The sequence below is a fragment of the Micropterus salmoides genome, unplaced genomic scaffold, assembly GCF_014851395.1.
Source record: "Micropterus salmoides isolate LMB-PRFRI ecotype aquatic unplaced genomic scaffold, ASM1485139v1 Ms_hic_scaffold_786, whole genome shotgun sequence".
Classification (NCBI taxonomy): domain Eukaryota; kingdom Metazoa; phylum Chordata; class Actinopteri; order Centrarchiformes; family Centrarchidae; genus Micropterus; species Micropterus salmoides.
In genome coordinates, this window is record NW_024044555.1 from 2,406 (window position 1) to 25,000 (window position 22,595).

The 22,595-nt window shown below is 43.2% G+C and overlaps 2 protein-coding genes across 4 annotated transcripts; both read left to right on the plus strand.

Moving 5' to 3' along the window:
* Positions 1-4,125: 4,125 nt before the first annotated feature.
* LOC119892999 (sine oculis-binding protein homolog) lies at positions 4,126-17,154 on the plus strand. 3 transcript variants are annotated; one of them, XM_038704917.1, is made up of 7 exons: positions 4,126-4,442; positions 7,175-7,304; positions 7,610-7,804; positions 8,870-9,021; positions 10,298-10,393; positions 10,619-12,535; positions 14,740-17,154. In XM_038704917.1, exons 1-6 carry the CDS (start codon positions 4,350-4,352, stop codon positions 12,524-12,526), a joined length of 2,574 nt encoding a protein of 857 aa, XP_038560845.1. In that variant the 5' UTR covers positions 4,126-4,349; the 3' UTR covers positions 12,527-12,535; positions 14,740-17,154. The 3 variants fall into 3 exon arrangements, with proteins under 3 accessions (XP_038560845.1, XP_038560846.1, XP_038560847.1); XM_038704918.1 differs by having other exon boundaries at positions 15,498-17,154; XM_038704919.1 differs by having other exon boundaries at positions 10,640-12,535.
* Positions 17,155-18,426: 1,272 nt separating this feature from the next.
* Positions 18,427-18,910, plus strand: LOC119893001 (rho-associated protein kinase 2-like; the record flags this gene model as incomplete). Its single annotated transcript, XM_038704920.1, is given in 1 exon segment — positions 18,427-18,910. A coding segment is annotated over 1 exon segment (154 nt), but the record flags the coding sequence as incomplete, so codon positions are not given.
* Between the last annotated feature and the right edge of the window lie 3,685 nt (positions 18,911-22,595).

Here is a 22,595-nt window from a genome sequence, read left to right on the forward strand (position 1 = left end):
CTTGTCACAGTCACAGACTCACTTTCCATTAATGGCTGTTAAAAGCGTATTTTGTCCCTGCAGAGCAAATGTACTTCACACTGCAACATCTAAGTCTGATGGTCACTGGATTGATTCTGATATAGTAACAGTAGTGAAAAGAACACGCCATAATTGTCCATAATTAAAGAGACAAGCAAAATTAGTGGCTAGGCAGCAAGTGTGATATTTTAAAGTGATCTTATCAATACATCCATGGAGATTTAAAAAGGAAAATGATATAGAGATATCTAAATTACAGATAATCAGCAAGCTAAGCAAATTGTATTCTCTAGAAATAAACTGTTGCACAGCAGATGAAAGATATATTTAAATATATAGTAGAGAGTAATTGTACTTTTTCTTGAATAAAGATACTCTACCTGCAACTGGGCAGCAGCACCACTACTAGCTCAGATATGGTGAACATGTGACAGGCAGCAATAGGGCAATAGCAAAACAGAGTCAAAGCCCTCAGAGTCCAAAGCACCAGTTTATGGTAAGACTGATGATGACATGGCTTATTTATTTATTTATTTATTTATTGTATTCAAAGACTCAGCTGAGTTCATTACTTTAGGAGAGTTAAAGAGGGGTTTCTAGTTTTAGTATTTTAAAGGCTCATTTAGTTATGTACTGTACTTTCATTCTCAAGAATGCAGGAATAAAGGTCTCTAAAGACAAACTCCTGGGCCATGTGTTTGCCCCTGTCTGTTACCATCCTTGACCTTAAAAACCTGTTAGGTGTACCATAAACAGTTTAAAAGTAGCCAAAATGTTCACACAGAGATGAGCATCCTAGAGTATTTTAAGAGGACAGAGGTCAGGAGTAGGAGTAGAAATAACTGAGGAGGACGAGCTTGTAAGTTGTATGGATAGCTACTAGCCATAGTAAATTCTAAAACTCACATAGTAAAAAGACTTTGTTAGGCCAATGGCATGTCATCAGAGTTTGCATTGAAGACAGTTCTGTGTTCACAAACATGTGTTGGAGAGTCAGGGCCACCCTTCAGCGTCCCCCCAGGTTCAAAGTCGCTCCTACACCCCTGTCTGTATACATAGAGAAACTTGTGTTTCAGAGTAAGTAACTAACTTTTGTAATCATAACTTATACTTTAGAGTGAGAGATAGATGCTGTTCCTTTGTGTTCCTTTAGGTATGTTGTATTGTTTTTGTTAAATGTTATTTACAATCTTCCTATTTACAATCTTCAAGATAAACAGCTCAAGTTTCAGGTCAGATATGTCATTGATGAAAATCAAAAATAGTTTATGTAAACTGTTCGTTGTAATTTCATGACAAGACATTCAGAACCACCTGCACCTGCTTATCCATTTGTCATAACAGGTAGGCTAACTCAATATTTATCATTTCTATTTACAATTTTATATCTAGCCAGGATTATTCATGAAAGAAAATAAACAGCAGCAGCACAAAATTTGGGAGGGGGTTGCAACTACAGCACCATATGACTAAATATAATTTAACTTTGATTTGATTACCTGATTTAGTTTCTGTACATTAGAGTAAGGGTCCCTGATCAGCTAGGCAATTTACTAGATGGTCTATAAGTACAGATCATGTTGTGCTTAAACTAAGATTGTGTTTAGATTAAAACATGACATGGAAATAGTGCACTCAAACCTTTACATCATTAAGCCTATGCCATTTTTTTCCAGTGATTACCAACATGAGTGGGTTGGCTGATCATTAACTTATTTGTGCATTGTTATGTTTTTGTTTGTTTTTATTTATTTATTATTAGGCCTACTATTAGCTTACTATTTTTAGCTACTGTTATCTACCATTTACTATTACAAAACGGTTGTGAAACATGTCACAGCTGTGAGTCAAGTGTAAATGCAAATGGCGAGATAGAATTGCTTTATAGGCTACTAAGTGAATTCATTTGGTTTCTGGGCCAAAAACATCGAGCCCTTCATCGTGTCTGAATTTGCATGTAATTTGATGCAGGGAAAACACCGGGCTAAAAGACAATTGGCACACTTATTCAAAACTAGTGGCTAGACATTGCCCCCTAATGGTGTAAACCTCGGGAGATCACACTGTATCCCTCTGTAAATGCTGAAGAACACAGCACTGTCAGTCATCTTCTTAATTGACATGGCGTTTTACTGTAATCATGTAGGCTATCCATGGACAAAAATGCAAGTAATGATACACAAAGTGGCCAGTTTTTATGATTCGGTCCAGATGTTGGGAGATTGAAACTTTAGACAAATACTAACTACCATTTGTGCAAGTGGATTTCTGAGGGAATAGTGAGACGGTCTTATCCTCGCCTTCACCCCCCGAGAGGAGCCTAAAGGGACAGCGCTCCCTGCAGATGCACCAGATGTGCGCTGTTATGGTGAACGGAGAGAGGGGCCTTTTGTGAGGCATCAGATAAGCCCTGTTCCCAAAGCCGGGTCGGATCGGGTATCATCAGCGGGTGTACGAGGGGGCGAAACCCAAGCCCTGCTCACTGGATCGGGTTTCTGTTTACACGAGCGTGGTCTCTGGATTCCTCCAACCAGAGCAGACCGAGGACGGCTGGAGACAGGCCGGAGAGAGGCTCTGAAACAGCCCTCTAGTCCCGCCTGTCTGTCTACCTCTCTGTCTCTCTGAATGGGTTTTAGTGGCCAGTGATATGACCAAGTGTAGACCTCAGTTCACCCCAATAAGTAGGAATATTAATCTAATAGGCCTACTAGGTTTAGAATGAAAAATATCAGTTAATGGTAAACTTATGGTAAAATAAAGTTATCCAAGTTCAAATAACATAGATGTTTGTTTATGTTGCTGAATGCAACTTGATCATCTCCGTCTTTTCACTAACCTGGAAACATGGTATTGCAATACATCCTTTGGCCTTTACCATCAAGAATAGGATGGGACAGATGTTTACGTTCAAGGCGGTTTTTCTGCGCGTAGACACACACACCTCCCGCATATGTGAATGTCAATCCTGCCCTCAAGCATGTGGTACTTTTCCTAAGGCATGGGTAGCTCAGGAGCCAAATGTAGACATTTCAGGTGTCTTTTGTTTAGTGTGCACACATAGGTTTACACACACAATGTCACACACACAGGCACTGATCAAACAGATGCCATTTGAGAAAGCCCCTTACATTCTGCCATGGTATCATTTAACTCACCGAGCTCTTTTCATCTCTTTATTTTAAGACAAGAGCATTTGTACACTGTTTGTACTGTGTCCCCTCAGATAAAACACAGTCTTCGCATTCCTTATGTAATGTATCTGTTGAGATTTGGGAGGGGTGGGTGCCAGGTGTTGGGTTACATCAACTCAGAGGGCCCTCCCTTCCCTATCCGGAGAGGGCAGCACCAAGCTAAACGCTAAGAGCACGAAGTAGACCGGAAACGAGGTGACTTTGCTTTCACAATAAAGGCAGATAAAAGGACATTGCCTAACAGCAAACATTATTTGTAAATAATGGAGCTAAACGTAACCCCTTCATTTCAAGATGTACATTATTTCCTTGTGTAGCTCATAATATTTAGGCCTACTCAGTTTAGGTCATATTCAGTAATAGACTATAGTCTATTACTGAATCTGACTAGATAGTGCAGCGTTTATTCTTTAATAAATGTGTGAACAGAGCTCACTAGTCTTAAATTGCGTAGTGTTATCGTTTCTAGTACTTCCTCAAATATCTTGTGTTTAATTTGAGTTTTTTGTTTTTTTGTTTTAGCATTATTACAAATGTTGCAACATTCAAATAGTATGAAAATTTGTAAATTCAATTAAGTTTTGGTCAGAGATCTTTTGTGGTTTTTACTTTGGTTTTCTAGCAACATACAATGCAGTTAATATTCTGTTGGGATTAAAAACTGACATGAAAATACCTCATATCATAATTTCTTGAGACCTAAATAGTGATCCATGTAGCCCATGAATCCTCCAAGACCTTAAAGCATTTTGTTTTTGTTTTAGGTTCCAACATAAAGTTTCATAATTAGCTTGTCCTTAATTTGCATTATCAAAACATGTATAGGCTACTTAAAAGTTGTCATTAAGAATTTACTTTGAAAACCCCATATGGAAGCCATCTCTTTGTTACCGGTAGATGCTTAACAGCGGTGGAGAAGAGAGAGTGGAGATTGTTCGGCGGTGGAGCCTTCAGACCGGAGTGCACGCATGTTCAGTGGACTCGAATGGTGTGAAGCCCCAGATGAGGGACTCAGGCGTCTGGGAATGACAGGCGCTGTCACCAGGAGTGACAGCTTTCACACAAAGCTACTCCGCTAAAGACCCTTCCAGCTAACACTTAAAACTGATCCGGTGCGGATCCAGTCAGACCAGGACTATGCCAGAGATGGAGAAAGGGAGACCACCGGAAAATAAACGCAGCAGGAAACCTGCGCACCCCGTAAAGAGGGAGATCAACCAAGAGATGAAGGTGAGAGTGAGTTTGTGTACCTCTGCTTGATTAGTTTTTATCCCGTGAGACGTGTTATTGACCGAGCGATAACTTCTGTGCGCAGGTCAGCGGGAGAGTCAACTGCGCACAAATCAATGCTGGGAATAATTAGACACGAACTGTGTTTGTTTTCAATGAATGCTCGCCGTGTGTCTTTTCTGTAAGCAATCAAACTTCCTGAACACACTTTTGTTGCAAATTCTGGAAAAAATCCCTGGGGCCTCCTAAGTGTGATTCCCTTAGAAGACGACTAACAAACAAATCATAGGCTAAGGTTTTGTTAATATATATATGGATAAATCTAAACTCAAAATGTCACACACTCAGAGAGGCACAGGGCGTTTTAATTATAGGCTAGATGTTGGCAGTGAAGAAGGGTTGGCCTTTGTCTTCTAGTGACGCCATGTCAGTGCAGCTGTGGCCGGACGCTTATGTCCAGCGGAGATCCAGATGTGCGTCACGTCTTCCCCACTCTTGCGGTGCGCGCACTTGCTGCACCACAGAGGCTTGCCCTCATGCCTTCCAAAAGAGAGGGGGTATTTATATCCTTTAAATAACCTAGCTCATACGTACTTAGGGAGGAAAACTCTGTCACAAAAAAAAAAGATGCAAATAGTGCAAAGTTCCTGTTCAAATATACCGTTCACTAGAGCATGTCCTTTAAGAATCTCTCCTCTGTTGCCTGGGTTAAAGGACAGTCACCGCAGAGGCAATAATAAAATCACAAAAACAGACTTTATTCCCTCCCACCATTATGAGCCTGTTACTGTATGGAAACTAATCCATGGGTTGTCTGCTTTGTTTGGGTTTGGACACTGGCTATTTGAGAGTGTTGACCGTGGTGGTAAGTGATAGCCTATCCGAAGCTCCTTCAAACAGGAACTCAGAAATCTATAAAGACAAGCAGATTTTTTTAGATATCTGAAACTCCTTCAAGCAGGAACTCAGAAATCTATAAAGACAAGCAATTTTTTTTGGTTTGGGGATTCTGGCTTTTCGTGAGAGAGGAAATGTGGTCTTTCTGTGTAAGTGGTTTGGATTGTAGCGCTTGATATCCAGGGGAGGTGTAGTGTTACAACTTAACTAATTTTAATCAAAACATGTGAAACGCTATCCCCCGCTTGATGTGAGCCTGCTTGAGCTGAATCTCAGGGTCGGCCCCGGTTTGTTGCCTTTGGCTGCAGCTCTCTCTGTGGTTTGGGATATGGCTTGTCACTCTCACAAAGCAGATGTTTGTCTGAACTGCCAAAAAGAAACAAAAACAACATTGTGGGAAGTGGAGGGGTGGGTGAAGAAAAAAACGGCCTTCTTTCGTTAACATGAAAACAGAAAGGCTAAATGACGCTGTATGCGTATAGGAGAGTTGCCATCGATGTAGTCCTCCCGCGAAACACCATGATACCCAGATTAGACGTGATGTGAAACACGCAAGGCAACTGTAGTGTAAAATCCTTCACATGTGTGCCTTCAAAATGACACAAATGGTGAAAGGGCAAAGGCAAGAGAGTGAGAGAAAAAAAAAAAGACAGACAAGAAAGCAGGCAAAACTGATTTCTAGCTCAGCTGAGGTCCAGCCTGGTGTTGTCTCTGTAATATATCTGTTTCAACACCACATTCGGACCTACTCCCTCCACGTCAGCCGAGAGCGCAGCACCAGACACCGGATACTTAACTTTAATCATCGTTAGGCATATTTAGCTGGATATGATACCACTGCTTGCACTCACCCACACACTCTCCCAAACACACACACACACACACACACACACACACACAGCAGAAAGTGAGCAAGCAAGGGAGAGATCCATTTCTTTGAGGCCCTAGTGCAGAGCAGAGGTCGGAGTGAGGAAAGCAGGGGAAAGAATGTGCAGTCAGTACTACAGCACTACAACACCACCACAGCAGGCTGGCTGTGCTGGAAAAGGGTGAAACCTGAGAGGCAGAGCTGTGTCGGGTGTCAGGGCTGGAAGGTGCTGGGGTGGAGGCGAGGATGGTGAAGATGGGATGTGGGAGGAGGGGGGGGGGGGTAGAGGAGAGGAAGAGAGACAAGGAGGGACAGGGAAAGCTGGGGAAAGAGAGTGGTAGACGTTGGAGAGAGAAGAAGGGAGAGGAGTGGGGCATTTCCGAGAACCGTGGGACCTCGCTGTGGTGTAGGGTGTCCCGCTCTGATTTCTGCCCGTTCCGGATCAGGTTTCTCCTCCAATCCGGTTCTCCCAAAAGCCACAGAGAGAGGTGGGTGGATAAAGAGAGAGACCTTTGTGTTTTCTTTTTTTTTTTCATCTGGTCGTAATAAAAAAAAGGGGACCACACATCCCATCTGCGGAGAGAAGTTTTCTTTTCTCCCTCTTTTTTCCAATTAAAAGAGATAAACAAAGGATGATTCATAGATTTCACACTGGTGTTAGGTTTTAAACCTTTCCGTCTCAGATTTAGCAAGAGTAAACAACTTGAATACATCATGGAAAAAGCGTCATACTGTACTTCACTGTGCCTGTATTAATTTCTCCAACTGGGCTGGGGCTGAAAAAGAATCCCTCGCATTGATTCAGCGTAGGAAGGTCTGATTATGTTTAACATAGGATAAAAAGTTCCACTAACAACCCTAAAATGTACATGCACTGTTTCCCATTTGCAGGCAGGCTGTGGCTAAGTTAACCTATGCCTTTACATGAAACATTAAGTGATTTCTTTTTCCTCTTTTTCTCACGCAGACGTTTGCAGAAAGCACCATGAATGAGCTGCTGGGATGGTACGGCTATGACAAGGTAGATCTCAGAGACGCGGAGGCCAACGAGATCAGAAACTACAGAGAAAGGCGTCAGCATGTGTCCGTGCTAAAAGGTGAGGGCAGGTGTCGACAGTTCACTGTTCAAGAGTCTTCTTGAATTTGAACAGGTTCTTCAGGTTTTGGTGCAGACATTGAGTCACTGTTCAGATTTGCTAGACATACTCTGCTATAGTTGCAACTTCTTAAGTTTCATTCATTCAGCTGCATGTATTGTTTCTCAACACGGTTGTACTAAAAATCAGTGTAGGGCATTGTTACTGTTTATTACAGTACCATGTACGCCATACGGTGAAGTTACGCGATTGTATTGCATGAAAAGTCCAAGTCATTAGTATTATATAACATTCATGTCTTTCAGAAAACTCATTGCCAAAACCCAAGAGCCTGGACACCAAAGTCTGTCACTCGGTTCTCGCCATGAAGAGTGGAGAGAGAGAGTCCTCCAGTGTCCCCTCCTCTTCACCCTCCTCTTCCTCAACAAGTTCATCCCTGGCCACCCCCAAAGAGCACAAGAGTGCCCCTGTTATTGTCCCCCTTATAAAGCCATCAGCAGGTAATGGGTTATTGGACTACACAGAAAGAGGTCGGATTTTAGCTCATAGGATCCCCCCCCCTTCACACACGCACACATAATCCATGACCTGTATGTGTTTATACGTGAGTTTATATGTAAGTCAGAGTGCAGGGTCAGCAGTGTGGATGGGGCAAATGTGAGGTTCAGAAATGACCTCATGGCTACTGAAGATTCATAAACCCCATGCCTAGGATCCAGATACCTGGTACTATCATTTCTATTTTGTTTATTGTCCTTCCAGAGATTCATACAGTTAAATGTTGTATTATTATATTCAGTGATAGCATATAACTGTATCATATGTGATCTGAAATGAAACAGTGATTAAAATAGTCATGTGCTGACTTTTTAATTTGAGAGGGTTATCAGGGTGAACAGTGTCATTGTCACAGTTCTTACACAGTGCAGTCAATATTGATGTAAAAACCTTCCAACTTAAGATGTCATTGCATACATGCAGTCTTTGTTGTATTATAATGTACATAATCAAACCAGTTCACAATGCGTCAGTGTCCATATACCTACGGACTGCACAAAGCAATGATGCAGATAATAAGAAATAACAGGAGTGTAGCAAGGATCTCTGAGCTCTCTGAAAAAATATTGACGCAAGACGTCTTTTATTCATTCATAGTAGGGTAGTAGCCCACTGAACATTTGGGAGCCCCTCTAGCTGTGGGAGAAGATTATGTTATTCTCTAACATATTGACATTATTAAAACATACTGTACACTTGATCAGATTTTTGTCTAAAGGATCACTTCCTGGTTAAAAAGATAAAAGCTCACTCATGTCTATTGATTTCTGGTGAGATTAGTCCACTGGAAACCACTTGGCTTTAACTGTTCACAGATACTGAGAGGTAAAGACTTCTTATGTGGCTGTCTAAATCTTCTAAATTCAACACTAGTCTCATCCTTAAAAGATCTGTCAACCCAACAGCCACACACACCTCTTTGGAACTCGGCTGTTTTAGCAAACCTGGGTAGTAATACCTTTGCAAATTACAACTCATTAAACTTTTTTTCTGCTTTTCCCCTGCAGTGGAAGATGTGCAGAATGTGCAAATAGTGTGTGTTTGGTGCCAGAAGGAAGGGGTAAAACGCTACTCTCTATGTATGGGTTCAGAGCTCAAGAGCTTCTGCAGTGAGAAGTGTTTTGCTGCCTGCAGACGGGCCTACTTCAAACGCAATAAGGTTAGTGGTAAAGGAAACATTTTAATGTACAATACATATCAGCATCACTGTGGGCACTCATAAACATTTTCCTTTGTTGGTGAGATGTTGATGATGATGAATGATCTGTAGATTTGTATTTATATTTTTGAATGTGGTGGGTTCAGTAGATTGTCACACACATACAGTACAGGTACTGTGAACAGAGTTTGTGTCAGCTGTGTCACTCTCATAGGACACCCAGGCATCAGGTGGTTTCTAGCTGGTAAACAGACCTTCAGAAACAGATACTCCTGATCTTGTGAGGTCATAACTGATGGATCAATTTACAGGAATTTAAAAAAGGGGGATCTCTGAGAACACACTTTCTAGTTATTATGGAGGAGCCAGTATAGGAATGGTGGGAGGGAGGTCAAAGTTTGTAGAGGACACTTAGTATCAGTTTCACGTTAATGGAGTAGGGGATGGCCATTAAGTGGCATTGGTCTGGAGGACAGGAAAGCTGCAACTTTGGAGAACCGCTCTGACGCACATTGCTATGATTTTTCACCTTCCATTACAGCATGGATATACCCTCTTTGCGGTGTGACAAGCAGCTATATCACCTGTTGTTTATACTGTGTTAGGTTTATTCACATGGCAAAATAGACATAATGAACAGACTCTGCATGCAACAAGCCCTCTAGTTTTTCGGATGGCGGGGAGGAAAGCATTGCCGTTGGCTTGTCGCTGCTTGTCTGAGAGGAAAGCCAGGAGCCCTGGGGCGAGGTGTCCACTTTCAGTGCATACCTTACCTTCAGCTGCCTCATGTTTCGTAACTCAACACGACTCAAGGGTCACAGAGATGGGGAAGCACTCAGATCCACAGCAGATCAGCTTACATGAATCAAGAGGAATTTCCTATATTAATACAGGCAAGGCCATTAATAATGTGACAATATATTACCTGCATTATCTCCCTGCTCGGTTGTAGAATCATATCTGTTTCACAACACAGTGATTTCCCTTTGCTGTACTGACCTTTAGGGTTTGGTGCCATGCATGATGTTCAAACTGCTTCTAACCATGATGACAAGGCAATTCAGTTGAAGCAATTTTTGCGCTTGTTATGTAAGAAGCTCAGCTTGGGTTTTATGACCACAGAATGATTCCAGTGTAGCATTTTGATTTAAAGCAACGGCAGCTACATCATCATGAACTAGAGAATGAATCCATCAAAAGTAGGGATGAGCTCATATCTGACAAACTGCTTCACAGTTCATGGCATGTGTGTCACCCTGTGGTTTTCCCCTGTTAGGCCAGAGATGAAGACCTCCATGGTGAGAGATCCCCTCAGCACTCCCATACAGAAGACTCGCCCAGACTGGTGTTGAAGATAAACAGCAATGTCAGAGTAAGAGGACTCTATCAATGTATCTTTTGTTTTCAAATGTAAAGTATTATTACGAATAGACTATCAAATTACAAGATTAAAACAGCTTTATGCACATGTAGCTTGTGTTCCTCTTACCATAAGAAGTTAGGATAAAGTGAGCCTATCTCCCATGACTGTATATTTGTACAAATTGTTTGTTTTCAGCTAGGATCTAGGATCTATCATATCAATGACCCTCCACAGTCTCTCTCCCCTGTGCCACAGGTATGTGATTGGTGCAAGCATGTCCGTCACACTAAAGAATACCTGGACTTCGGATCTGGTGAGGAACGACTCCAGTTCTGCAGCACCAAGTGTCTGAATCAGTACAAGATGGATGTTTTCTACAGAGAAGCCCGTGCAGCTCTTACAAGCTCAAGCCCAAGCAGAGCCAGCCAGGAGGGGAGGGCGGACAGCGGTGTGAGTGGGCAAAAGCTACTCACTCCTGAGTCTTGGAACAGCAGCAGCAGTGCAGGAGAGGCTCGTCATAGAAACCTTTCCCCTAAAGGGGCTACGCCAATGCATGGATCAGCAGAATCCACCTCCATCTCCACCTCAGAGGCATCCTCTTCTAATTCCAAGGTCCCTGTCTCTGGGCTGAGGACACTGGAGAGACCCATCCATCCTCCTCCACACCCCCCTGTTGTGGAGGTATCACCCCATCCTGCTTCCCTTCATCCTCCACCTCTTCCTCGTCCCCCTTTGGAACATCAGCCAGTACCTCAAATGCACATGCCCTTCATCAGACCTCCTCTTCATGCTCAGGGCCTTAAAAGCCCCCTTGCCAACCACCCCAGACACCCAGGCCCCCCTTCCAGCCCTATTCACCGACCTCCTCACTCTCCTCACTTGCAGCCCCCGACCTCCACTTCCATGAATCCCCCTGGACTGATGCATCCTTTCCCAGGAGCCTATTTCCCTGGGTTGCACTCCCCTCCTCTGAACATGATGCCAAGAGGTCCAGTCCCAATGCCTCCCTTAATAAACTTTGGTATTCCTTCCTTCAGCCCTCTTCTGCCCCAACCTACTATCCTGGTGCCTTATCCCATCATTGTTCCCCTACCTGTCCCCATACCCATTCCTATCCCCATTCCAGTTCCTTCTAAGGCAACCCTAGAAACTCCAAGTCACAGTGGTGTTATCCAGCCTGTGCCAGAAGGGGCAGACAGGGGTAGATCCAGGGCTACAAGGCCACCATCTCCAGGGAACCCTGAAGGGGTAGCTAACAAATTGGGTGGAACATTGACTCAAGGTCTCCCCTCACCAAGTGATCCCAACACAAGGGACACAGATTGGGTTAAATCAGAGAGGTCATTCCCCTCCCCAACATCCACATCCCACAGTGGCGCGTCCTCCCCCAGTGCACCGTACAGCGAATCCCCCTGCTCAGCCCCAGAGTCAGAGGTGCTGATAGACTTTAAGCAGTCAGAGCGACAAGTCATTCAAAGGGTTCTCCAAAGGACCCAAGTGAAGCTAGGGCCCAGTCCCAATGGAGTGGTGGATGTAGCAGTGTCTGGAACAGGGCAGGGTACCAGATCAGGGCTCCACGACATCATCAGACCCTCCCCTCCTCTGACACAGTCCCCTTCACATGACACTATCTACCACCACCGGGACTCCCACACTCCACCTTCACACACCCCACCCAGCCCCACAGGGAGCAGCCATCCATATGATGCCACGTCATCTGCCCTGACATCTCAGGACCACGGTCCAAAGGAGATGTCCTCTCCATCCACACCCGCCAGTCCAGACTCCTCCCTACCCCAGAGAGTACCAGCAGCACCCCCTGACCCTGCACTCAGTGAGCTGGAAGCTATCAAAGAGAACAAGTGCTCTGTTGTTGGCCCAGTGCGGGTTGAGGTCCCAGTCAGTCAGTCAGAAGAACCCTTAGCAGTAGTCGGGGAGGTAGGAGAGGACCCCCATGTACCTGATGAGGACCATGCCTATGCCCTGCCCACAGCGCCAAAGACAGGGACCACCACCCCACTGCTCTTGCCCAAACTCAGGGACAAGGGTAGCATGCGGAGCCCTGCTAATGTGCCCAGTTCTGGAGACATGGAACCAGCTCTGAAGAGGCGATGCCTTCGAATCCGTGATCAGAATAAGTAGAGAATGGAGGTGAGAGATTCTATGACAAGGCGAGGCAACGTGTAGATAGCATTGCTTTCACTAGGTGTTCTATCCGATATTACTGAGTTGCACATTAGAAGAAGAGAGAGAACTGTTGTACCTTGTTATCTTACTCATACATCTACAGAAGACATGCCATAAGCAGCCCATGGATGGGATTTACTGCATCAGAGCATTTCAGATATTGTCAGGTGAATTTAGGAGTATACCAAGTTGGCTCTAACTGCCATTTCATTGTTCGGTATGGCAAGCCCACAAATGTGATATTCTGTGTTGGTTAAATTAAAAGCCAGCAATTATTTTTAAATGCCATTTGACTAGGGATTGGAAAATGTGCACATACACACATTCACACATACACAGGGCAAGCTTAATCACAGGTCTCGCAGTATGCGCGTGGTCACTAAACAGCATGGCGCCAAAGAGAGAGAATCCCAGTAACCTGGCACTGCTCGGGGCTCTAAGGTTACAACAGGGGAAGGAGGTGGAGGGCACAGGCAGTGAGAGTCACTTTGAAAGGCGATCACTTCACCACAACCTGACAGTCACAATGCTTTGTTTGCATGGCGGCCTGTTTTGTAGGCTCTAGATTTGTGTCTGCATGTCTGTTAAAGAGGGAGGGACAGATTTATGTTTTTAACCAATTAGCTGATGCTTGTACCCAGAACAGTTTGCAATGTACGGGAAGGAAGTATGTTCATTGTCTTGACAAGGACAGATGGCTGCTACTAAATCATAACTGTGACCTTGAGGTTATGGGATGGTCTGTCCCACCTTGCTTCTTGCAGTATGAAAGGTGAGGCAGTGCAGACATGTTTCTGAGGTCACTGTAGAGACAGAGGTGATTGTTGTAGACTACAAGGCGCTGTGAACAGAGAGCAAGCCCTTAGTTGTGATAGAGCTCTGGGGCCTCACTAGAAACACAGGGACAGGAACCAGAGTGCTCCGATTACGCATGTCATAATGACACCCTGTTCTGGCTTTGGCTCGTCCCTCTCCCATATATGAGCCGTCTCCCCTTTCAATTTTTCTTTTCCCTTTTCCTTTACTCACCATCGCTGTCCCCTGCCAACCAGATGTTGTTGTTAGAGTGCAGCAGAAAATCCCTCCTTACTTTGGACCGATCAAAAAGCCTTTTGATTTCACTTGCCTGATTGGTAGTCCAAATGGCTGTTACACCACCCGTTGTCCTCGTCCACTGGTATCTCGCCATAATGCGATCATTTTACCATTTTACTGTATGTCCTGAGATTAATCCGCTGATATTACAGAGATGGTTTTAGATTTCAGCTGGCCTGCTTTCCTCTCCATTTTCCTCTCCAAAATGCCACGGGTCAGCTTAATAATTATGTTTAAAAATGATGGCTGTTGATAGAGAGAGCACAACATAAATCTTTATCCTATACCCCAGATGTTTGTGCCCTTTCACTAAGTAAATTCCCACTTTACTCTTTGTCTTTTGTTGTGGTCTCATGCATCCCCTTAGTAACCAATACATATGAAATCACAGCATGCTGCTTGTGTCGTGCAGATGGATTTATGGCCCCAAGTTGTGTGTAATGGGAGCTGGCTGCCGTATGTGAATGACTTTAGCTCGCCACCTCTGTGCTCTGGGCCGAACATTGCTGTCCAGTTCTATTGTCTCCACTGCTAAAAGTCTTTTAAAAAATCTGACAGAATCAGCAGCCAACTGGAGGATTTCACCTCAGGAAACAGCCTCTTTTTTTCCATCTCAGTTTTCCTTGCCTTTATTTGGGATATTTTATAGCCCCATGTAATCCGATCCCACCACATGGGTATTCGCTGAGCGTTTGAAACTAAAACGCAATGGGACAGAGGGAGTACAGAACCCTGGATTGGCCCTTACATGTGAGTGTATGTGTGCGTGCGCGGCTGTTTACGTTTAATGTGTGTGTTTGAATGAAAGTCTGTGTTAGTGTGTGAGAGAGAAAGGGGCCAGATGTTCCTTGTTTGATTGTGCCCTGTGTGACAGTTATCTGAGTGTTGACATGACTAAAAGCCTCATTCTCAGTGTTTATGTAGAATGGGCGGATTAAGGAATGAGTGTCCAGAGCAGGAGGGGTTGATATAAGATATGCTAGAAATTTAAATTACACAGAATCAGCCCAGAATCTATAACATCTCACCGCTCTTTCCCCTTCTTTCTCCCTCTCTCTCCACCTAATGAACAGACTCCCTGTTTAACACTGTACGGTGGTGCCAGATTCAGTGCCACGCCCTCTTGTGGACAATGCCAGTGCTAACACCCTCCAGCCAGTCCCTCAGCCTGTCCACCCACCAGAGTGTTGCTCTGCCTGTAGACCAGCAGGGTGCCAACCCAGGAAGCAGTCCAGATGGCCATATTATCACAATTCAATGTGGGGGAAGAACACAACACAGTCACAAATCTTGTCTTGGACCAAAGAGTATTGCTGGCTAGTGTGTTATGTTGTGTTCAGTGAGCGCCTGATACAGAGCATCTCAGATCTTCTCCCTGTCTGACGTTCCTCTATAGTGTCTGTATGTGTGTATGTGCGCACAAGTTAGTGTGACTGCCCAGATGCGCTCCTCCTCCTCCTCCTCCTCCTCTCCTTGCTGTACACAGCAGACAGGGCTCTGATCAGCCTTGTGTGGTCTTCTCAGATGGAGCCCGAACATGATCTCTTTCCAGGGGAAACGGTTTGTTTTCTCTGCCCGGCTTGCACAAAGAGCCACATTGTTCCTCTCCCTATATCCCACGCTGACTCCCCACTCCAGGTTTTGGGTTACCTGGCCGACGGGGGCTCAGACTTCAGGAGCTTTTTTTATTTTTTTGACCGACAGCCAGGAATATAGTATACCCTTCTCCCCTCCACCTCACCGCCCAATCTAAATACGGTACACAGTAACATACAGTAACAGTTGTGAAGTTTGATTTCTCAGAACTGATTGCCTGTGATTCCCTCCTCAGCTCACTTCCTTCAAGGGAGGAGAGAAATTCTGCTGAGATTAAGACTTCATCCCTGGGCAGTTTATACACTGTGTGGAGAGAGCCTGGCTGGGCTGTTAAGACAGACAACTGAGCAGTATAACGCAATCTCTGAGGAGAAAGGATGCTCCCTCTGCCTCCTCTAAAAAAAAAAAAATGACATAGAATATATGATATACAGTATCTGAGATGGTCTGTCAACACGTCGTCCTGATGACGCTGGTCCATAAATGTGTGATTTACAGACTCTCCCTCACTTTTCACCTTATCTGCCAAACCTTTTTAGCAAATCAGAATATGAATCACTTTTGGCACAAAGTGTCATGCATGTTTGCTTTAAACATGTTTGCTGAACATTTGTGGCACATGACAGTTCAACTGACCCTGATTCCGAGTTTTATTTTATGTCACTGGCTCTGATCAGATGATTCTAAAAAAAATCAGGCATGTAATATTACCAAATGTGGTATTATACTCAACCGTCAAATGCTGTAGTATACAGCGATCAGTATTACAGTTCCCGCTATTGGGAACATCTGATGAGATTTGATCCCGCTAGATCACTTAGAGGCTTTGTCAACACTTGTCCCATTGTAAGATTTCAGTTTTTTTCTAGTTGAACTCTACACAGATACTATGTGATGTTATATTAACTTATGGATGATACATCTGTAGATTTCCACAAAAAAATGCTTTATTTCTTCATAATATTTTTTTTGATGATTGTATATTGTGAGTGCCGAAGCTCTTAAATGCCCCTATGTTTGTATACTGTATCCCCACTAGAGAGCAGTGTTTGCCTTTGTAACTTTGCACCTGCCCTTTTCTGACAAGAAAGCACCAAGAGGCCCATAGGCTGCTGAAACCCATACAATTACACAGAACACTACACTCGGTGGTAGCTGACTGATATCCAATGCCACATCTTGCTTACATTATTTTCTCATTACATTCTAATATTGCCTACCATTACAGCTGTGTCATACCAAGAAAAACCAAGCTACCCTTCAGTGCCTCTTCTTAATGAAGAGTTGAACAGTCCCCCGGGATAAGTAGTCATCATAACCTACTCCTAGAATAACTCCAAATGTGACGCACCCCTGCTATCATTCCAAAACTACATGCCTATCAGTTTGTGTGTTTGTGCATGTGCCTAGAGCAGCAACACATTTCTCCCCACTCATTCCAGCCTACACCATCACCACAGGTCATGCCATTATGTTAGTGTCATCTTCGGCTGGCTAGGGGACTCTCTGTCATCAGCTTGTGTGAGCCAGTGATGACATCACTCCATGCATATAGCTGCGGTGTCAACATGTGGTCTTATACCCTGACGCCAGAGGCCAAAAAATATGTTGTTAAGACTGCCATTGATGGTTTTATTGCACATTTGAATCATTGCCATTTCTGACCTGATACAGGATGTGTGTTAATCCAATGTTGTCCAACAAATAAGACTTTTGTATGAGACATTTTGTTGCTGTTGTTGCCTGAAATGCATTGGTACCCCTGTCAAACATTTAGCCCACTGTCTGAAAAGATTATTCACAGATTGTATTTGACTATAGACCCAGTAACCAAGAGCTTTGGTGGAGACCTCTTTGTAAAGTAAAATAAATAAAAGTTATTCTAAGAGCAAGGAAACGTGTGGTGTGTTTTCTGTACTTTAAATGTTTGTTTTCTTTAATTGTCAACCCAACCGTCTAATTCTGAAAATTTGCATAAGTAATTCACACACATAAAACAATTATCCAGATTTTGAGCTGTGTATAAGGAGTGCAAACGCACTGCCTTGTAATTTTCTATTTTTAGTGCCAGCGTATCTGTCGCATTAGCATTCCTAAAATACTGAGGGTTGGTCGAGGCCCTGTGCGGCGACGGTAAAACAGATGAATGAGATAAGAGAGCAGGAATTCCGGCTTGGTGAGGGCTCGTTGGGAACAGTGGTTGGAGGTAGCTACTTGTGGGCGGGATGGGGAGTTGGTATGCCGGCCTGGTGCAACTGTCCAGTGGTAAGAGAGAGACCAAAACTGCTGGTCAAGACTCCTCAGAACATTTATCAGTCCACAGGAAAATAGGGAACAGACATCGGATTCAATAGTCACCGTCTATTAGGCAGCAGAAAACCGGACACAGGGCTTTGCCTTCAAAATAAAATGTGTAGAGATTAGGCTGTTTGATCTTTAAGATTTTGGTTTCAAATTGTATCAACAAAATGAGAGACAAATTTAAAAAACTTTAGATGTAAATTTTTATTTGTATATCATATCGTACAAAATGGCGCAGATGGTCTACAGCGTGCTTTACAACTGTTGTAAAAATACATATAAAAAGGAAGATGACGAAAATTTAGGAAGATTTAAAAAAAAATCATACAATAAAATACATAATTAAAAACAAATGAAACAGCGAATAATGACATTCCTTTAAATAAACTACATAATTAGCATGAAAGTTAATTCTCAGCTCATGATCCAGAGAGGTTTGATGTGATTGTTTGGTTTGATTGTGCCATGTACGGAATTTATTTTACATAATATTTTTATATTAGCCTATTTAATACATTTATATAGGCTAAATATATAATTGTGTTTGCATACTCTAAAATACATTTCAATAGTCTTTGTATTTATTCACATATTTACATTTTTTTTCATAAATAAATATTTAGATGATAAAATATTTAAATAGTTATCTTATATAGTATACTAATATTAGGCCTAGGTCTATATTAAATACATGTATTATTTATATTAATTCCAATTTTGACTTTCCTTACTCTTCCTATCCATTTACTTATTTGTTTATTTAACTATCTTCTGTTGGGCTATTTATTTATGAGGTTTTTTTTAGTTTGAAAGTTCTAACAGGAAGTACTGCGGTTGTATTCTGTCTGACTTGACAGCAGTCTGTCCTCCAGACTTGACACGTTGTGGTCGGATCCGATTTGGTTGTACCTACCTGGAAGCACACGGGGCGCACCTGAGAGTGAAGTGCGGCTTCACTCGGCTCTCGAAAGCCCGCTCGGGTTTCACTTCCCTGTGAGATATTAATGAAACGGAGTGAGACAGCGTAGCAACTTTGGCAGCGGGTAAATAATTAACCACTGAACACAGTTTACAGACGAGCTGGTATGAGGAGCTGAGCCAAGCGGCAGCGGAGTGCGCCTACCGCCCGCCTTTGAACCGGGACAAAACAAAACAAACAACCCTACAGGTGTTTTTGTATTTTCTGCTATTTCATGTCATTTGATCTGGATACACGGTGCTGTAATCATGCTTGGAGCGGAGAGCAGGCTGGAAAGCCGGTTAAAGAAGCTGGAGACCCTGATGAGGAACCCGCAGTCAGCACTAAACTTGGAAACCCTACTGGTGAGTTTGCGTTTACCTTCAAGGTAGGTGTCATAACTTAAACGATTGACACCCAAAAGCCGTGATGCCAGTCATAATTCTGTCATTAACACATGAAGAGACACGCCCGTTGTCTCAGGGAACAGCTGGAGTGAACGAATCAAACATTAGTTTGAACAATCTGAAGAAAAATGCTAATTATGGTTGCTGTGTGAGCCAATGATTGGGCAGTAGGCTACTCTTTCTAACGTTTAAGATTACTGCTAGATTAAACTTTGTTTATCAGTACTTTTAGTCAGGGAAACCCCACCTAAACTCAACGTGTTGCCACCTTTTCCTGAGTTGAATACCCTGAATACACTCCTCACTTTTACAGGTATCCTATCATGGGAAAATATACTTGCGTTAAAGCTAACTCAGACTTTTTTTTTAACATCAAACATGGTTAATTTTTTAAAAGGGGCATTAAACTGACTCAAACTGATCGTCATTCAAAGAACAAAAGAACTAATCAGTGCTAAAAGTCATTGCTAATTCATCCATCTTTTTTCTCCTCCCATCACTCTGGAGTCTCTTTGTGGCCTCTAATTAGCAGGACCCCTCTCTGACCTGTCCAAAGAATGTACTGAGCCCACTTTGATAAAACATCAGCCACTGATCTTCTCTGCCCCAACCTCTGAAACAGATAAGCCTACACATTTTTGGGGGTTTGGTTTTATGCAGGGCTGTAGGCTATTTGTGTAAAAATACATTTGAAACCATGGCAAACATAATGGCTTTCAGACAATCCAGAGATACCTGAGGAAATGTCAGGACAGGATGGACATGCTTTTCAACATGCTTTCGCTTTCACGCTTACGCTCAGCAATTTAAATAATAAGGTGGGGAAAATGTTCAGAAAATCATTGTAACTGGTGAAGTCATTCAGCTGCTTCATGCGGGTTTGATATTGACAGAACCAGATTGTCAGGCACATTATCCTGGTGATATTCGATGCAAACCCAGACAGTCGTGCTGAGGGATCATTATTGGGGCCAATATGTCTTCCCAAAACAGCCCCTCCATCGCCAGCATATCCTGCTGGAGGGAACCGTGTCTATTCTCAGTGCTGATGAGTCACAGCCACTGCTCTTAGCCTTACAAGAACAAACCCAATTTATGGCATCCAATGACAGAATCATACAACAAAGTTAAATGAATCAACTTAAATCCCACGTCCACTGTCGGTCCTAATCTCACCAGTCATTACTCTCAGTTTTATCACTACAGTCAGCTGCGGTCTGGTTCCAAGCAGCTCTGTAGTGGATGTAACAATGGCTACCTAATGCTGGGAGCTCCCACACAGGAAGCTGAAGTCACGTCCTGGAATTGAGATGGAGTTAACCTGCCCTGACCTCCCCTCACTTTTTTCCTGTTTGTCCATAGTAATTTTTGTTGTCTACACTTTTTTTGGTTTAGGCAGGTTTTTTTTTAATCTGTGGAACTAAAGATTCATGTCTGAGTTGAGAAGATTTTTAGGAGATAAGCTTTTCTTTCTTTTCTTTTTTTTTTTTTTTTTTTTTTTTACAGTGGGCATAATCCTAAAACGTGTAATTGCTGTTATTCCACCAAGTGTTAATAGTCACAGAAATCTTGCTAGAGCAATTTTTTGCTAAGTGAGCAATGGTTAGCTGGATGAGTGATGATTTTTCAGTCAGCACTTTAATACTTGATTTATTTGTTATGTGGTTCTGCTGTAATGACAAACTCATTAGTAAATGAATCACTGATACATCTTGATTCTTGATTTATTGTTTGTCTTCATCCTCACTGCCTTTGTTGATCATTGCTGCATATATGTATCCTGTTGCCCGCATGCTCGCGCTTGTGCATGTATGTCCTTCAAACAAAATCTTGCCCTATAGTGCTACAAGTGGTAGCAAACAAATACACCCCTCCCTTCAAAAGCTCTGTCCCCCAAATTTCATTTCTCAGAGGTTTCTCCACCGTTGAAACATGTCTGCCCTTTCCTGGTCATATAACTTTCTTCTCTGCTTTACGCTTCAGACCTTTTGGCTTTTTCTTGGCCATCTCTCCTTCTTCACAGTGCCTGGAGTCCAGCATGTTCGAATGGGCCGGTGTATAGAACTCTCTCTTTAACTGTCCTCCGGCCCCCCATCACTACTGTACTTGAGCACCAACGCCACCTGTTGTTGATTGGCGGGAACAATGTTGTGTGGCAATGTCCACACCACTTTCTTTGTTTTCCACTTACAGAACCAGGGCTGTGTAGGAATTCTTTTTACAGGAAAAACAAGAGCTAGCAAACCGTAAGGAAATAGTTACTGAATTTAGCAAGTGTATTGGATTACACTCACTTACTATGCCTTTAACTGTCTGGCAAAACTTGAGATTAGATGTGACACTACTGTATTCATAACTTTTTTACTTGAAATTGATGAAACCTAGACAGATTTGACAAGACAGTTGATAGTGAACTGTAACCCTAGTTACAGATGTAATTTCTAACTCTTTGTGTAATCTTTTTTACATGTACTAGTACTGAACTGAATGTACTGTTTTTCACTCTTTCAGATGGTTTTAAATTTTAAAAACCCACATTTCCTGCTACACACACGGAGAGGGCCAGTAGCATCAACACACAAACACACACACACTGCAAATGCTTCATTTGAATCTGCTAAAATTAGATTATATTTACGTATGATTCAAATGATATCAACTGTCATCATGTATCAGTGATTCAGATTAGTTCAACATGGCTCACAGACTGTTGATAACAAAGTTTCCTCTCTACTGCAGTAACCATTGCCGTTATAACGCGCGCACGTGCACACACACACACACACACACACACTCACACTGTGTAAAATGATCACAGATCCTCGAGCACTCCGCCTGAATCCAGACCCATAAGCTGTTTGTCCCACAATAGCTTCTGAGGCTTTAGCTCTATTTCCACCCATCTGCAGTGGGGGAGATCTCTCTCCGCACCGCTGCTATTTAAAGGTGCAGAATTGTTCCACATGCCCCCTGCCCACCCACTCACATGTCCCCGAACAAACAGTCCGATAGACACTATGACTCAACTACCCCCCCCAACCCCCCCCCCCACACACACACACACACACACACACACACACACACACTGGTTGACTTCACTTGACCCTTGTTTTTAGGGAGGATCATACTACACCCTCACCCCCCCCCTGCCCTGCCAGCCACCTGCGTTCAGATCACAGAGCCCTTTTAGTTCTATGTGAAACTCAACAGCGCTGGTTTAAGCACTGATGACACCGCTAAGGCCCCGGCTTTTAGTCGGATGCTGCCGCTGGCCCTCTCATTTGTTTGTTTGGTAGGAGCGGGTGTTGGGAGGCCTAGGTCACAGTCTATGTGTTTGGGCGTTATTGTTGTTGCATGACTTGTTGTGTCTTAAGATCCTGCATCCATTGTCCTCCTGTCGTTGTTTTGTTATGCTGCACATTAGCAGTGTCATGTTCTCTAACCATTAATGTTGCGTTTAGCAACACACAACTCACAAAATGTAATTCCTTCCTTCCTTGCTTCCTCGCTTGCTTCCTCTAGTCATTCAGTTTTGTTGTCTTTTATCAGCCAGCAGACAGTCAGGGTTGCCAAATTTACAAGACTTGTCCTGACAGATTAACGAGAGAGTCACGAGAAAATATTCCTTCCTTCCTTCCTTCCCAACTTAAACGAAGCTTCAGATCAG